At 36.8% G+C, this 18,394-nt stretch overlaps 1 protein-coding gene across 4 annotated transcripts in view; it reads left to right on the forward strand.

Annotated features, from left to right (window-relative positions):
* RNF157 (ring finger protein 157) overlaps positions 1–18,394 on the forward strand; it is a 129,696-nt gene that overhangs the window by 37,072 nt on the left and 74,230 nt on the right. For all 4 annotated transcript variants that reach the window (XM_051994985.1, XM_051994986.1, XM_051994987.1 and 1 more), the window contains exon 2: positions 2,744–2,862. In XM_051994985.1, coding sequence (XP_051850945.1) covers positions 2,744–2,862 — 119 coding nt within the window. The remainder of the gene's footprint in view (positions 1–2,743; positions 2,863–18,394) is intronic.

Consider the following 18,394-nt stretch of genomic DNA (forward strand, 5'->3'; position numbering starts at 1 on the left):
GCCCTTCTCTAGCCTTATGGTTGGGCAGTTAAGGTAGCCCAGAGGATAGTTTCAAGCCTGGAGTTAGGAAGACCCAAGTTCAGATCTGGCCTCAGACACTAATTGTGTGACTGTAGGCATACCATAATAACCCTGTCTGCTTCAGTTTCCTCATTTGTAAAATGTGCTGAGAAGGAAAAGGCAAACCATTTCAGCATCTCTACCAAGGAAACCCGAATGGGGTCACAAAGAGTCAAACAGTTCTGAAATTACTGAACAACAACAATAACAAACATTGTTGTGCCTCTCTTGTTTTCCATGATCTTTGAGGTATTGCTGACAGTGACTCAGCAACAACACCTGGACCAAATAAGTTAAATTCATCTAGGCTAGATAAGTGATCTCCTGCTCTCTCCTTTCTTCTCTTGGGCATAAATTGCCCAGTGGTCATTTTTCTGCTGTCATTCCCTATTTAAAAGTTCTTCTTTTCAAAGAAAACAGAAACAAAGCAAGAATTGGGTGACTGTTGTCAGTTATCATTATCCTATCTGTTTCAAGCCAAGGTTCTGTCTATTCTTGGATTCTCCTCTTTCTTCTAGCATTACTTAAAAACAAAACAAAAAGCTAACAAACTCTTCTTTTCACTTCTTCTCTCTATGCTCAACTCTTTCAGAATTTTAACATTCCTGACATAATTTTTATAGGACTTTGTCATGCATTTATAGTAATCTTCTTTTACCTAAATTTGCTTCTGTTTTCTGTATATTTCTTTTTTTTAATTAAATTAAATGAATTTGTTGTCCATCCACATTCATCACTTTAACCATATCTCGTGTTATTTTTTCCTTCTTTCTTGAAACGATTTTTTTAAAGGCCTTAGAATTTTATTCTTGAACATCATCCATCCTCCTGGGCACACTTCCTTTAAAGCATTTCAGTCCACAGGATCATACCTACATTTTTTTGAACTTTTGAAATCTCCTTTCCTAAAAAATCTAGGGTACATGGCAGACAACCCAGATGTCCTCAACTTCTTTATCATAAACTCTACGTAGAATAAGTATTTTTCCTCAAGTTTCTTATGATTCCTGTCCCACCAAATACATCCTCTCTTAGTGAAAATTAGATTCAGAATAAATTTTCCCTTTGTTAGTTCCTCATTTTTTTGAAGAGGGCCAAATCAAGAAGTTAATAGCTGCTCTACTTTTAGCAAAGAAAGAGACTTCTGGCAGAAGTTCCTCACCACTATTATTTAAGATGTTTTAAATGATAAATATAATCACATAAAGCTCTTTGGGATCTTCAGGAATTTTTAAGAACTGCTGTCCTAGAATAAACTTATATTTTCCCATTTAGAATATATGCTTCTTCTGGGCAGGAATTGTGCCTTTTGCTTTTCTTTTATGTCATTATTTTTAGCACAGTGCTTGGCATATAATATACCTTAATAAATGCTTATTGAGGAGCAGCTAGGTGGTACAGTGGATAGAGCACCAGTCCTGAAGTCAGGAGGACCTGAGTTCAAATCTGGTCTCAGACACTTAACACTTCCTAGCTGTGTGACCTTAACCCCAATTGCCTCAGCAAAAAAATAAATAAATGAATGAAATAAATGCTTGTTGATTAAATGATTGATTCACCATATTGCCCTTCTACTGAATCAAATCCAGTACCCTCTCTGTTACTTCTAGGATCAAATACAAACCACTCTGTTGATTATTTACACATTCCACCCCAGCTGTCTCCTCTTTTTTCAACCTTCTTACATATTATTCCCTTCTATGAACTCTGTAGTCTAGCCATACCATCATCCTTGCTGTTCCCCACAAAGGACACTTTACCCCTGTTTTATCTGAATCTTCCTCAGCTGTCCCTCATGCTTTGAATGTACCATAGCTTGACCTTCCACTTCTTTGAATCCTTGGTTTTCTTCATGATTTGGTTGAAGACCACTTTCTGGATGAGGCCTTTTCTGGTTCCATCAGCTGCTAGTGTCTTCTTCAAGACCTTCTTGTAGCTGATTTGTATTTATCTTGTATAGACATATATGTGTACATGCTGACTTACCCATTAGAATCTAAGTTTCCTTGAGGGCAAAGATTGCTTCATTTTTGTCTTTATGTCATCTACAGCTAAAACAATGCTTGATGTATGCTAGGCACTTAATAAATACTTGTTGATTATTTGCCACATTATAAGTGTTCAATACATTTTTGTGAATTGGAAAATGCCTTTTAAAACATGAGATTGTTTTGATACACCCCAACGTCTCCCTTCCCCTGATCATTTGGAAGATATATATGACAGAATAATGGTAAGGGTAAGGGTATTTGAATGGCAACTAACTGCATTTTCTGTTCATAGAAACATAGTGGTAATTCGCATTCAGTTTTTTAAATTAAAAGGAATAATACCCTGGGATTCTTAGTTGTTTTCTCAGTATTCTTTTGTGACTTTGAAGTAGCCCTTTATCTCTTCTGAACTATCACAGTCTGACAGTGTTTCCTGGCTTATCTAAACAGTGTTCCTGATAATTCTGAGCTTTGTTTTCATTCTTCTGATCATTGCAGTGTCTGTTGGAAATATCCTAGTTTCTTCTAGCTTATCAGGATGGGAGTGGTATAGGAGAGGGCTTGCCATTTATTGTGTTGTTTTGCTAAATTGGGGGGGGGGGGGGAAGGTTTATTTGGTTGTAATTTGATTTTCTTTTTAAACCTTCCTTTGCTTCAATTTTACTTTAAAAAAAATGTTTGTCTCTATTTAGGAAGCTATTTTGCTAGCCATTTCATCATGGGAGGAGAAAAATTCGACTCAACTCACCCTGAAGGATATCTTTTTGGAGAGAACAGTGATTTGAACTTCCTGGGGAACAGGCCAGTAGCGGTATGTTACCTAGATTTAATTCACTTTTGTTGATTGTTTCAGTGACCAGTATAGTTATATACATTGCTAAGATAGCTAAGATTATTGTCTACATTTTTTTAATATGTAGTTTGAAACGAAGCTGAAATATACCGACATGTTAGCTGTATATGCAAGCTTCTTTTGTCTGACTTTCATTCACTAATGAAAGTATTGGAATTAAAAGCAAAACCACAAATAAAAGCTTTTTTTTTTTTTACTAGATCACATAAGAATCTTTATGGTTCTATAATATTTTCCCCTTTTGAACTTGTGTTTTTCAGCTTCCATTCATTTATTCAACAAATAATTATTGAATGTCTACTGTATAATACACAGCAATATTACTGTGCTAGACTTTGCTAAGAATATAAATGATGCATGCCACATATCCTTCTACCCTCAAGAAACCTATAATTCAGCTGGAGAAATAAAACATAAATATGTAACATTTAATAGTAATTAGTAATAAGAGATAATATTTACACTCAAGACACATCCTGATGTCTTATCTTGGTATAGAAAAGGCTTTGGCATTTTGAGGGTTCTCAGTAGCATATAAACTCTAAAAGGTACTGCCCTCTGTGATCTGCAGTGGAAACAACATAGGTAAGTGTAAAGGGGCTCATCATCATATGGCTGCCCATGAGGTGATATTTTTTTCATCCGTTTCATTAAATAAATAAAGTAAATAAATAAAATAAAATTTTATGAATTATTTAAGAATGAGGAGTTGTGACTTACCTTGGTGAAGGGAGCATCCATTTTGATTACCCTTGAAATTAGAAGATAGCATGTGATAAACAATGTAGGAATACAGAGGATGGAGAGATTAAAGAACTGCTGCATTAGTAAAGGAACAGTTTAGAAACAAAGGAAAACTTGAGCCAAGCTTTGAAGGATGACATAAAAGATGACAGCTGAGCCTAAGAAACTGAGCAGCAAAGGGTGGCAGAGTAAAAAATGGTCTATAAAACCAAGGAATAAGAGAATAAGGAGAAATAAGAGTACATCCCTCCATTCAATCCAGAATTGCCTAAGTAAACAGCCAGAAACCAGTGAGGTTTTTGTGATTGGGGGATGTGCCTGGAGAATCTTAGTCTTGGCTTGATAGAGCTGGAGCTGGAGCTCAACCAGCTTCCTTCAGGTCTCTGACCAAGGAAACAAAGTGGGCAGAGGTGCCTGGGGTACTGTATGCAAACTTTAGGGGCCCTCTTGGAAGTCTGAGACCGGCATGTTCTTGAATGTTCTCTTGGAGCCACAGCAAAGAACAAAGCCACATCGTAGTCAGGGATTTCTCAAGAAGACAGAGCTGCTGAGGCAGCTCATAATAAGGGCTAAAACCATTGCCATCTTTGATATTTCCTGGTACAACCATGAGATCAAGAAGATGAAGATGAAGTAGAGAGCCTTGGAGCCCTTCAGGAAATCTGAAGGTATTAACACTAGCACAAGCGGCAAAGTCAGAACCCTGTTATTGATTGCAGAAGGAGGAGGAGATGAGCTAAGGCCCATACCTGTTTTGAGCCACCAAGAAAGGAAGGCATAAGACCTGGATTGAGTTAGAGGACAGTATCTACTCTCAACTCTAGGCCCATCTTCTTATTTTAGGGAAGGATTTCAGAAGAGGGCAAAGAGAACTAGGGACCAGGTATCATTATCCATAATTGTGGAAGAACAGAGGCAACACATCCAGACTGCAAAGAAGGCAGGACTAATGCTCATCTATCCAAACTAAGAGTGCAAGAAGTAGTAGAACTTGGCCTCAAAGCAATCTAAGTATGGGTATTGAAGTTGGAGGCATGAGTAGAGAAAATAGTGCTCCTAATACAAGAGAAGACCAAGAGGTAAACTTAAAAAGAGAAAATAATTCCACAGTAAGTAAAAGTAGATCCTCTGGGGCGGGGGGGGAAGACGGGGAGGGGGAATGACTTTTAGAATGTATGGAGGACATGAAAGAAGAGATTAAAAAAATAAAATTAGAGCCCTTGAGAAAAAATCAGAAAAAGAATAAATAATTTAGAAATTAAGGCAAAAAAACATGGAACCTTAAAAAGCCAGAATGGAGCAAAATAATTTTGATTCCAAAAGAAAGTAAGAAATATGCAAATAAAATTTAAAAAATCAAAAAATCAGAAGAATATATGATGTATTTAGTATCAAAGGTAACTGACCTAGAAATGAGGTAAAGGAGAAATGTTTTTAAAATTATTGAACACTGTGAAAACTATGACCAAATTAAAAATCTCCAATTACATGCAAAAAAACAATTTCCAACATTTTTAATATATTTTTGAGTTTTAAGTTCTCTTCCTCCTCATCTCCTTCCCCCACATTTTATTGAAAAGGCAAGCAATTTTATATTATAGATTTACACATGTGTAGTCATGCAAAACATTTCTATGTTAGTCATGTCATGAAAAAAAAAACAGACAAAAAACTCAAGAAAAATAAAGAAAGTAAAGGAAAAAGTATGCTTCAAGATGCCATCAGTTCTTTCTCTGGAGATGGATAGCATTTTTCACCATAAGTCCTTCAGAATTATCTTGTATCTTTGCATTCCTGGGAATAGCTAAATTATTCACAGTTGATCATCATACACTATTGCTATTACTGTATACAGTATTCTCCTGGTTCTGCTCATTTTACTTGGCATTAGTTCATGTAAGTCTTTCTGGTTTTCTGAGAGCATTGTGTTCATTTCTTATAGCTCAATAGTATTCTATTACAATCATATACAATAACTTCTTTAGCCACTTCCCAATTGATGGACATCCCCCAATTTCCAATTCTTTGAAAATAGCTGCTATAAATATTTTTGTTCATATGAGTCATTTTCCAAAATAATTTTTAATATAAAAGGCAGTAGTATAAATGTACCAATTAATATAATATAATAAATAGCATTTCTCCCAAGTGAAAAGAGTCTTTATTATCTCTAATGAAGAAATGCTAGGAGCACTTCAGTATGATTAGGGATTAGGGAGAAAGAAAGGATGTCCATTGTCACCACTGTTATTTGATATTTTTCTATAAATGCCAACTATAATAAAAGAAGAATTTGAATGAATTAGCATAGGCAAAGAGGAAACAAAATCATCACTTTTCATAGATGTTATTGTTCATTCTTCCAGTCATTTTCAATGCTTCGTAAGCCCATGGATTATACTGTCCAGAAGATTTTCTTGGCAAAAATACTGGAGTGGTTTGCCATTTCCTTCTCTCAGATTAAGTCACAAAGGGGTTAAGTGACTTTCCCAGAGTCACAAAGCTAGGTAAGTCTGAGGCCATATTTGAATTCAGGTCTTCCTGTCTCTAAGCCCAGTAATCTCTCCTCTAAGCATCTCACCTGAAAGATCAGGTGAATTAATAACTTCTAAGATGTAGTTCTATATAAACCTGGTAAGTGAGTGGTATAATGGATAGAATCTAGGACCTGGAGTCAGGTATACTTGAGTTCAAATCCAGTCTCAGACATTTACTAGTTTTGTGACCCTGGGCAAGTCACTTAAGCCTGTTTCCCTTAGTTTCTTCACCATAAAATGACATGCAGAAGAAGATGGCAAACCACTTCATTGTGTCTGCCAAGAAAATCTCAAAAGGGGTCATGAAGAATTGGACACAACTGAAACTAATGAACAATAACAAAATATAAACTTACATAATTCATCAACCTTTCTTTTATCAACAAAATTCAGCAGGAAGACAGAAAGAAATTCTGTTCAAAATGACTATGGAATATTAAAAGATTTGGAAGTCTGTTTACCAAGACATTTGGGAATTATAGTAATACAACAAAAAGTATTCTTTATAGCTATTATAACAGACTTAAATAATTAAAGAGATATTGGTTGATCATAATTGGGTTAATTCAATCTAATAAAAATTATATTGCCATTTATATTAATTTATAGAGCCAGTGCATGCCAATCAAACTATCAAAGGGTTATTTTATAGAATTAGAAAAATATATTTAAAGTGCATCAAGAAGAACAAAAAGTTAGTCTATAAGAATGAAGGTCAAGAAACTATCAAGGGGAAACAATGCAAAGTGAAAAAAATAGGAACTAAGGAGTGTATCAAATCTCAAATTATAATACAAAGCAATAATCATTAAAATCAGTGCAGTTAGAGGGAAATCAGTTAACTGAAAAAGAAATCTTTGCAGCAGACTTCTCTGGTAAAGGTCTAATATCTAAGACATAGGAAATTGATAGAAATATATAATAGAAATTTTTAGTAGCAGGGGGTTTGGCGGGGAGTTAGAGGATAGAGCAGGAAGGATGGAGGGGGGTGGTGGAGATAATGAGTCTTATTTCAGACATGTTGAGTTTAAGATGCCTATAAGACATTCAATTTAAAGTTAGTGTGGGGCAGAGCCAAGATGGCGGAGAAGGCACGCTGACTTTCTAAGCTCCTCTCATCCCCCTCATAACCAACTATTTAATTCAGCCTCAAATATAGCTCTTCACTGCTTAAATTCATGAAGATTAGAAGCACTACAACTTACCAGCCTAAGTCGATCTGGAAGATGGCCAGGAAAGGTTTGTCCTGAGGGGCCAAGAACAAACTAGCACAGGCAGTGAGAGACTAGCGTCCTGAGCAGACCAGGGGCAGGGGGGAATCTCTGTGGCTAGAGAAATTATAGAGACAACTCTGCTATAGGCTAACTGCTCTGCCTTGACTACAAAGCAGTAAACTGGCAGAGAAAGTAAAGCCTAAAACTGAGGGTACTCTAAAAAACACCAGAACCTAACCAGATCTGGCTGTAATCACTCAAACCCGGAAGTGACTCAGGCAGACTGTAACGCAGTCCTGCAGCTACATCCTGCAGTTCAGGGCTTTTGTGGGGGCAGTTACAAATCTGCATGGCAAGGGGGCACAGCCTGGGCACCCGCTAATCTGCACAGTGAGGGGGTCAGCCAGGGGCAATAGAACTTCCCCAGCAGACTGTGCTTCCCGGGCAGACACTTCTGGTCCCTGCAAATCCACTCACTGCTCAATTGCTAATACCCATAGCCCCAGAGCAGGCTTTGGCTTGGGGTAGTGAAACTCTCACTGCTCAGCCTAGCGCCAGGACAGTCATTATCTCACACAGGGTGGGATTCTTTGCAGGGCATTTTCCCAGCTTGGCCCTGCAGGCCTGAGTTACTCCCGGCTGGGGAACTCTTTCCCAGAGCACTCCAGTACCTCACTGTTTTTTGTAACCAGCTGGCAGGACAGCTACCCATCCATACACCTTTCACTGCTCTTCAGAGGAAGCTGCTAACCTTCTGGCTCTGAAGACAGACACTACAGGCTTTAACAAAATGAGTTAAAAAATCAAAAGAATGATTGATAGTTTCTATACAGAAAGAGAACAGCTTTTCAACCCTGAAGAAGCTAATAGCAGAGAGCCTCCAGACAATTGTTGGTCCCCAATACAAAAGGCTCTCCTACCGTGTTTCCCTGATAATAAGACCTATTCCGAAAATAAGCCCTCCCCTTACTGTGTAAGATTCCTCTAAAATAAGCCCTCCCCTGAAAATAAGCCCTATTGAGATTGCTACTGTAGTGAAGGTGATCCCCTGCACTACACGCTACAGTACGGTACCTCTGTATGCACCGTCCCTCCACCCCACCCCACCCCGGTGAAACGCACGCCACGCTCCGAGCTGCATCCAATCAGAGCTGCAGCAATGAGCACGTCATCCTGTTCTTTCCCCAGTGATTTGCTTGCTGGCGCCATTGAGAGCAGCGCCGCGGAGGAGACCTGAGGCAGGACAACATAAAAACCCAGTATGTAAGCGGGAGTGAGGGGGCATGATGGAAGATAAAAGGGGCATGATGGAGGATAAAAGAAGAACTCAGGGGGCATGTTGGAGGATAAAAGAAGAACTCAGCCAGCACTCACCGCGCTAAAGAAATGAAGAACTTCCTTGCAGAGAGAAAAATAGATCAAGTAATGATTCCTGCAGGAATGACTGCCTATCTTCAGCCCTTGATAGTGCAATAAACAAGCCATTCAAGGACCATTTGCTCATGGAAGTCAATGACTACATTGAAAATAGAATGGAAAGAAATCAGCGTGGAAACTTTGTGAAGCCCTGTCTGCAAGAAGTTGTGATTTGGGTGAAGAAGTCATGGGATAAAATTACTGACAGCTGTGTCGCCAAGGCACTACGAGCAGGTTACCTGGACAAGACATGTTCATTTAAAGAGAGCTATATTGCTGGACATGACAAATTGGGTCCACTTCTTCTGAAGGAAATAGAGGCGCAAGACATCGAGGACGGAATTCAGGATATGGACACTTATGATGATGTTGTTGAAGAAGATGACATGATCATTATTGAATAAAGATACTTTTTTTTGTTCACATTTACCTGTTTATTAAAATTGCTGTCAATGTTCATTAAAATAAGCCCTCCCCTGAAAATAAGCCCTCTGGTGTTTTTCTGTCCAAAAAAATTTAATAAGACAGTGTCTTATTATCGGGGAAACATAGTAGAAGAGACTATTAAAAACCTTAAAAGAGAACTAGAAGAAAAATGGGGAAAGGAAAGAGAAGCTATGCAAGAGAGTACAGAAAAGACATATAACTCGCTAAAAGAAAAATTTGATAAAGTGGAAAAAGAAAACAACTTCCTGAAATGTGAATTGGAAAAGGTAAAAAACTCCCAAGAAGTGCAGGGAAACAGAATTTGTGAATTGGAAAAAGAAAATAACTCACTGAAAAGAAATTAGTGACATGGAAAGAAATTCCATAGAGCAAAACAACTCAATTGGACATATAAAAAAAGAAGTAAAAAAAGCTAATGAAGAAAATAACTCACTAAAAACCAGAATTTAAAGTTAGTGTGATAAGATAAGAGAAAGGCTAAGACTGTATCTTTAGCTTTAGAGTAACATGCATAAAAATACTAATTAAATTCATGGAGCTGATGAGAATTCCTAGAAAGAATATAGAGAAAAAAATGAAAAGGGACTAGGACAGAAATTTGGAGAATACTCACAGCAAAAATTCAGCAAAAGGAACAATTAGATGGATGGGAGGAAAATCAAAAAGAGAGAATTCACGAAAACTCAAGGAAGAGAAAGTGTCCAGGAGAAGAAGGTGGTAAAGAGAGTAAAATATTATAGGGAAGTCAATAAGGATGAAGACTCAGTTTCTTCATTTTTAAAATCCCAGTGTCTTTGCCAAGAAAACTGCAAATAGGATCATGAAGAGTTGAATACAACTGAAATGACTGAACAGCAATATCTGCCACCATATGAGAAAATAAATCACTAATAAGAGAAAAGAACATTTAAAAATTTTGAGATTCTACTTTTAACACCTTTCAAATCAACAAAGATGACCAAAAAAAAAAAATAAAATGAGAATTGTTGGAGGAGCTGTAGGAGGAGAGGCACAGTAATGCACTGTTGGTGGAACTATAAATTGGTCCTTTCATTCCAGAAATCAATTTGGAACTGTACCTCCAAAAGTCAGTAAATTGTACGTACCCTTTGATCTGGAGATGAATATCACAACTAGTGATAAATTGGGGGAGGGGGGCACACTAGTAAATGTTTAACAACTCACTCTCAAAATAAAATGCTCACCACACTTTTAAATTTAATCTGCATTATTAACATTTTCTCCCTTTCTTTCATCTGGACAATAAACAAAACAATACATTAAGCCTTGATTTGTGGCATTTGCCAATTTTTGATATATGTGTTCACAATGAAAATTTAACATAGATACATTTCTGAAAAACTTTCCTGGACCCCATTTACCCATCTTTGGAAACATAGTTTGGTAGTAGTTGGATTCAAGACCTCATATCCCATAAACCAATGCTGAAATGAATTTTAAAAAGCATTTTTTAGGCATTTACTATGTGCTAAACACTATGTTCTGCAGTAGGAATACAGATAAAAAAACAACCTAATCCCTTATTCTCAAGGAGCTCTAATTCTAATAAAGGAGATGACATGTAGTGAGATAAAGCTAAAGGATAGGTGGAAAAATCCAGTAGTCATTAGGCTATACAATTCAGTTGATTTAATGGTTGACATAGCACTAAAATATTGTATTCTGGAGACCACAATGGAGAGAACATTGGCTAACTGCAGTTCAACCAAAGAAAGGGGTGACCAAGGTTATAAGGAACACTCTGAACTATTCCATGTGATGAGTGGTTGAAGGAATTGGGAATGTTGGGCCTGAAGAAGAGAAAGAGGGGTATATGTGCAAGGAAGAATTTGAGAGGAAGAAGAGAATCAGCTTGATAGACTGGAAACAGTATGTGATACAACTATCTTTTAGATATTAGTTAGATCATTATTGGTGCGAATAATGAATCCCTTCAAGTGGTCACATTAATTGAATTTGCCCTGTATGTTTCATTAGGCTGAAACTAGTAACCATATTTTACACAATTTTAATTTCAAATAGTGTGAGTTCAATTACACAAAAGTGCTTCAGGAGCTTTTTTTTTTTTTTTTTTTTGCACTAGTAGAGATCAGTGGAAGAGTAATTAGATTTGTTCTTCTTGAACCCTTGAGGCAGAACCAGAAGTCCCAGAGAGTAATGGTTAGAGGTTAGGGAAAAGCAAATTTTTACTCACTATAAGGACTGCTTCAGAAAGTATTACATCCCACATCTCTAGAAGTCTTCAAGAAAAAGTATGAATACTTATTAAAGATATTGTCAGAGAGCTTCTTATTCAGGTACAGGTTAGATTAGTTGGAATCAGGCCCCTTAATTTACATCTCTGTGATGCTATGAAATTGAAGTTAGAGTTAGGATAGGGAAGAGGAAATTGTCAGAAGTTATAAGATAGTCTGATTGAAATAAAAAGTTCATTCTGATGAGTGAAGGTTGTGGAAAGGTAGATTGAGGGCAGATTCTGTAGGGCTTTTAAGAGCTGAGCTGAAAAATTGATGTTTTATCCCTATCCCTATCCTATCAGGTTTTTAAGAAGAATGACCTGGTAAGTGTAATGATGATGATGATGATGATGATTTGCTGGATTTTCAAAGAGCTTGACATGTTTACTTATTTGATCTTCCCAACACCTTGTATGAGAGGTGCTATTATGAATCGTCAATTTACTCATAGGGAAATTGGTGTCACACAAGCCAATTAATGAATGAATGAAAAGCATTTGTTAGCAATTAAAAGTCATTTGCAGAGGGTCACATGGCTGTTAAATATCTGAGGCAGAGTTTGAAGGAACTCAGATCTTCCTAACTCTTAAGTTTTTCATATACCACAGTAGCTGCCTTTGGAAGTTTCAGCTATTTTAGATTCTTAGTCTTCTAACTTATGGTTCTTTTATTTTCCAAATTTCCCTTTGCATCCATTGTTTTTCCTCTTCTTGAAAGTACCTACTCTTGAAACTTATTACTATTATGTTAATTTCAGAATACTTCATGCCTTTGAATTGTCCCTGCTACTTCAAATCAGCAAAATGGACACAATTAATTCTCAGTGTTTTCTGCTGTTTTTCTTCTAACATAGGTTTAAAATTTACTTGAGTCCCCTGTTTTCCTTCTTTTGGTGTGAAAATAGCTAACATCCCCCTTTAAATCTGTTCATTTTAGGAAGCAAAGCTCACTTTTAAAATAAATAAATTATCCAGTTAGGATCATAAATTTAAAACTGGGAGGGATCTCAGAGGTCATTTAATTAACTTTTTCAATTTACATTTGAAGAAATTGAGACCCAGAAAGCTGAAATGATTTTTACAGGTTTAACAGACAATAAGTAATGGAGGGAATGTATTTGAGCCTGAGGCCTTGGAATCTAATATTCCCTCTGCTGTCCCATGGAAGGTTTGTGCTACCATTGTAGCACATTACTTTGGACTTTGTATCAAGCTGCAGAATTTAATGGCCTGGCATATATTTCTATTTCCCAGTTAAGAAGACTTGACTTCAAACCCAGCTTCAGATACTCACTAACCACGTGACCCTGAGCAAGTCATTTAACCTCTATTTGCTTCAGTTTCCTGGTCTGTAAATTGGTGATAATAATAGCATCTACCTTTTAGCATTATTGTTAGGATAAAATGAGATAATTATAAAGTGTTTAGCAGAGTGCCTAGCACATAATAAATGCTATACAAATTTTAGCTGTTATTAGCTAAACATCCCCCTTTATTCCTGAAGTGTTAGACAGCCTTAACCTTAAATTTGAGAATTATTGGGAAGAGTATTTTGTTGGTTGTCTAAACATTGGGTTATTTTCCTTATTTACATATACTTCTGTTTTTGGATCTGAGAGTTTCTGAATGTGGGAATTCCCCTCAGTGGTTCAGATTGTATACTATCTCTACTCCTTCATTTCCTATGCAACATTTGTCTTTCTCCTGCTATTAATCCCCCAACATTCTTGGTAGCTTTTCTGTAAATTCCTTTCTTCCCTCCTTCTTTCCTTCACTATTGGGGTCAAGTTATTTGCCCAGGGTCACACCAGCTAGGAAGTGTTAAGTGTCAAGATCACATTTGAACTCAGGACCTCCTGACTTCAGGGCTAGTACTCTATTTCACTGTGCTACCTAGCTGCCCCTTCCTGTGAATTTCTTGATAACAGCATAATAGCAGTAGAGTGCTGGCCATTGATTAAAAATTATTCTCTCTGTTGAATAAACCTATTTCCTTTTCTGGGAAATAGATCATCTTTGATGATATCCCTTGTATTGTTTCTACACACATCTTCATTAGTAATATATTGTAGTTTGTTTGTGCTCGCTATACACCTTTATATTGTGAATAGAATGCTGGGCATGGAATCAAAAAGACCTGGTCTGAAACTTGCCTCAGACAGTTACTTAACCTCTCTCAACTTCAGTTTCCTCATCTAGAAAATGAGAATAATAGTAGCACCAATCTCACAAGATTATTGTGAAGATTAAATGAGATAACACATATAAAATATTTTATTTAAAACTTTATAAACAGTCAACTAGCTAATTTCTTTCTTTAGAGACTGATATTCTATTACTCAAAGCCATATAGTATCAGTAGAAGGATATTGATATTTAAAAAGCACAGTTTAAAAGAGAGAGAGTGAGAGATGAGTGAGAAGTCAGAGATAACCTCTGATTATTAGGGTTTGCAACCCTAATGATGGATGAGTGGAAGAATGGTGATATCTTCAACAGAAATATTGAAGTTTGGAAGATAGTTCTTAAGGAAAAGATAACAGATTGTATTTTGGAAATGTTTATTTTGAGATGTCATCTAGACATCCTTGTTTGAAATTTCCAATAAGCAGTTGGGAATGCAGGATTGAAGTGCAGAGGAGAGATTAAGACTGGATATATAATGCATTGAGATATTAAAAGTGAGAGGACAGAGAAAGAAGAATAGGGGCAAAGTTCTGGAGAACTCTGCACAATTAGGTTCATGATTTGGATGGTGAACCAGCAAAGGAGACTGAGAAAGAATGGTTAGACTGGTGACAGCAGGAGAACTAGGAGAGTAATTTCATGAAGACCCCAAAGAGTATTGAGGAGAAGAGAATAGTCAACAGTGTCAAATATGGAAGATAGAATGATAAGGATCAGGACTAAAAAAGATAATCAGTTTTGACAAGAAATCTTTGGTAACTTTAAAGAGAGTGGATTCAGTCAAGTGATGAGATTGAGAACCAGATGACAAGTGGTTGAGGAATGAATGAGAAAAGCTTACTTTATAATCAGAAGCTAAGGAAAAAGTGGGGAATTTAAGATGAAGAGAAAGGGTAAGAAGAACCTCGTATCAAAAAGCATCAGCTTTTTCAGTAAGAGTCAAGACTGGTGTCGAGTCAGTGAGACAGAAGGGTGGGGGAACTTGACAAAAGAGGTTTAGAGGTTTCTAGAGAGCAATATTGGGACTTTGAAGAGTCTTTCTTGCCAAAGCCTACCCCTCTTTATTTGCCCTTAATCTTGTCACTTCCTGCTCTCTCTTCAACCCTAATTGTTACTACTTCTTTAATCCCCCCTTTCTGAACTTTTTTGTCTTTCCCTATCTCCTGTTCCATCTCTTCTAACATACCCATTCTAATCCTCCATCCTTAAAAACCTTTCACTAGACCCTGTCATTCCCTAATCTCACTCTCTAGAAAAGCTTTTCTAAACTTCTTTTGCCAGGTTCCCACACCTTCCCTCCTCTCCTTCCCCTCCCTCTCCCCTATCCCAACTCATCTTGATTCTTTGCTGAAAAAGTTGATGCTGTTTAACATGAGGTTCTTCTTACTTTTAGGTGTGATTAAGAAGGATTAAAATTATTGCCTTGCTCTAATGAGGGGTGATTCAAAATTGGGATAATATATATATCCAACTTAAGATAGTTTTTGGCTATGTGTCCCTCAGCAAGTCACTTAATCTCTGTTTGCCTTAGATTCCTAAATTGTAAAATTTGGATAATAACAATCTATCTTGGAGAATTGCTGTGAAGATCAAAGGAGATAAAGTGTAGAGCACTTAATATAGTGCTTGGCATGTAGTAGGTACTACCTAAATGTTTATTCCCTTCACTTTCTTTCCCCCTATTCAACATGGTTGATGACTTTCTTGAACTTGGTTCAGCTAAGGTAAGTAAGAACAAAGGAAACAGATAATGGGAGTTGGCTAAGACTGAAATTTTACAAGAGATGAGCAGTCATAGAACAGGAGAAAAAGGATTAGAAAGTGAAGGAAATTGGCTAACCATAAACACATAATTTGATATGGAAGTAAATGAAGTCTGATTATAGCTAGTGGCTAAAAGAAGTACTGCAGGGTAAAGGGAATGGTAGTCTTAAAGAATGAATTTAGGAAGAACAAAGTGTAGGGAGACATAGAATGATAAGAAATTATAGTTAGTAAAACAGGATACTTCTGGGTAATGGTGAGATCCAATATGTAATTGTCCCTGTATTTGAGGGGAAGTAAAGAAGTAATCCAGCCTGTGGAGTAGGAAAGGTAAGGAGTTTGAGGGAGCAGAAGTATCATGGCTTTTGAGGTCTCTCACTATGAAGGCAGGAGTTGAGGAAGAGAGAAAACCACTGATCCAAGTGCTGAATTCCATGAGTAAAGAGGGAGAATTATTTGAGAACTGGTATATAACGACACCATAATCTGGATTGGGGTAAATTAGATTGAGGATAGACTGTTTTACAGAAATAAGATTGGTTGTGATACAAATGAAAATTATTTTTATCCACAATCTCAGTTGCATTTCTGCTAAATTTATAGTGTTGAATAATTGGAGTACTAAGTGGGGATTGTGTATCCTACTTCCTTTTCCAAATGAGATAGGGATATTTTTTGGGATTGTAGAAAATGGTTGAAGAGGAGGAATAATGAGATCTTCTTTTCATACTGCTTCCCACGGTTAGTGGCAGTTGCCTTATAAATAAGTGATTTGTGATAAATTAATCATTATACCCAGGGGAGAAAGAAACAGGACACACATAAATTTATAGATATATCAAAGGATACTCTCTGGAGCCAGTAGAGATTTCATGAGATAGAGTGTTTCTCCAGTATTCACCTTGAATTGGGTCTCTACCTGAGACACAAAGGGTTGTGACATAGAGTCTAAAAGGGATAGAGGGGAAGGGGGAAGTGAGTGGAGATGAGTTGCATAATAATCCCCTGGGCCCTCATGATTTCAAATTAGGAATGGCCTTCCACCAGCTATTAAAGTACAAAGGCCTGCTGTGCTCCTCCCACATGAGTATATGTGTTAGGGGTGGGGGAGAGTTGGTTAATGTGTTGAGGGTCCTTAGGGAGGGGAAAGTAGGAAACAGTTCAAAAGGTCTTCCCAATATAGCTAGTAGCCTTTCTCTTTTTATCCAAAAAGAGGCCCATTTTTGATAGACTAGATGTGCTGATATTAGGGTTTTTTTTTTAAGTTTCCAGAGATTTTAGGACTGTGATTGAATGAATTTGGGGCTTCGCCTTCTTATTTCTGCTAAGAATAGGAAATCTATTATCTACAAGAATCAGGATATTATAAAGAAACTTAGGTTGAGTTGAGTGGTATCACAATTTTGGAAACAGGGAGGCTGCTTCCTAGCAATTTAGAAATATAAGGCAAAATAGGAAAGTTGTATAGATAAATAGATAATATTCACAATATCCTAAGAAGCTTTTCTGTGGCTAATGCCAGGAAGAAGAGACTTAAGCTTCCTTCTCTGGCGAGTACAATAGTGCCTGCAATAAGCAGGGGGGTCTATCTGTCTATCTGTGTATGTATCTTACTCTCTATCTATACCCACAAGAAAAACCCCAATAATTTAATGTTAACAGTGATTTATTAAATACTCCCCTACCTCTTTTGATAAGCTTCTTATAGCCCACTAAGGACAGAAGTATATTATTGGTAAATTCTAAAATTAATTTCTTTTATATTAAATCAAAGTTTACTAAAAGCTCAGGGCTATGAAGATTGAAAATGCTAGCAACCCCTGCTTTAAAGAATTGTAGCTTTCCCCTTGGATTCTATATATAAATGTTGACCTAGATAGGAGACAAGAGAAAACTTTCAGGAGTGCTTGCAAGGATATTAAGGAGAAAAAGGCTTTCCTCTAATTGTATAGCTAATATATCAGTTTCTGCAGCATCCAACAAACTGCATAATTTAATTTTTATTTATGGAAGAAAATTTGTACTTGCAATTACAAAAATTCTAAAGAGCAAATGCATTTTTATTTACCCTATTACTAGGAGTGTCAGAACAGAGTAAGCAGAGCTTATGGAAAGCTTTAAAGCAGTTAAAGAATCATGTTTGGCTCTGTCACGGACTGCCCTTTGAGGAAGACTTTTTGGTGCATCTTCTCTATCTGTCCCTGTTTCTTTTCTGTCAATAAGAGTAAATGTAGTCAGATTGTCCTTTTGCATCCTATCCAAGGATCAATTGGTATATGTTCTCAAATACAGGTTGTGAGATATTGGTAAATATATTCAACTGAGGAAGGACAGCAAGGACATGGCATCTTGGAGTATTTTTGCAGTGAATTAATCTTGACTGTATAATTCTACTCTACAGAACCAGCACCTAGGTCATACATACTCTTACTCAACCTTGTACTTGTTTGATGGAAGAAGCTGCAATTAAAAGTAAAAGAACCATATCCAGTATCAGTCAGTGGCAGTCAGGCAGCAGAAAAGGCAATGATGACAGATTTCATATAGTATTGAAACAAGATTGGCATGTATTCCCAGGGAAATCTGACCCAATAAACATTTGGAGTAGGTTTGGTAATAAATTTGCATTCTTAAAACAGAAATGCCATAGACCTTTTGGCTCTTGACTCTTGTGTCAATTGCTATTGAGTGATGGAACTTAGAAAAAGTCACTGGCTGAACTGTCATTCACATTTTAGTTTTTAATATCAAAATTAGATAAATGCATTACCCTATTCTAAAAGCTGGTAGAATGTAAAGAATAAGTAAATGGTTGGGTTTTGAAGGTTAAGACTTAGAGGAGTTTTATGATCTGCTTATATAACGTGTCTGTAACCTTAGATAATCATTCTACTTCTCATATTGCCCATTTGTAAAAGGGGCAT

Source organism: Antechinus flavipes, chromosome 4 (assembly GCF_016432865.1).
Source record: "Antechinus flavipes isolate AdamAnt ecotype Samford, QLD, Australia chromosome 4, AdamAnt_v2, whole genome shotgun sequence".
NCBI classification, from domain to species: domain Eukaryota; kingdom Metazoa; phylum Chordata; class Mammalia; order Dasyuromorphia; family Dasyuridae; genus Antechinus; species Antechinus flavipes.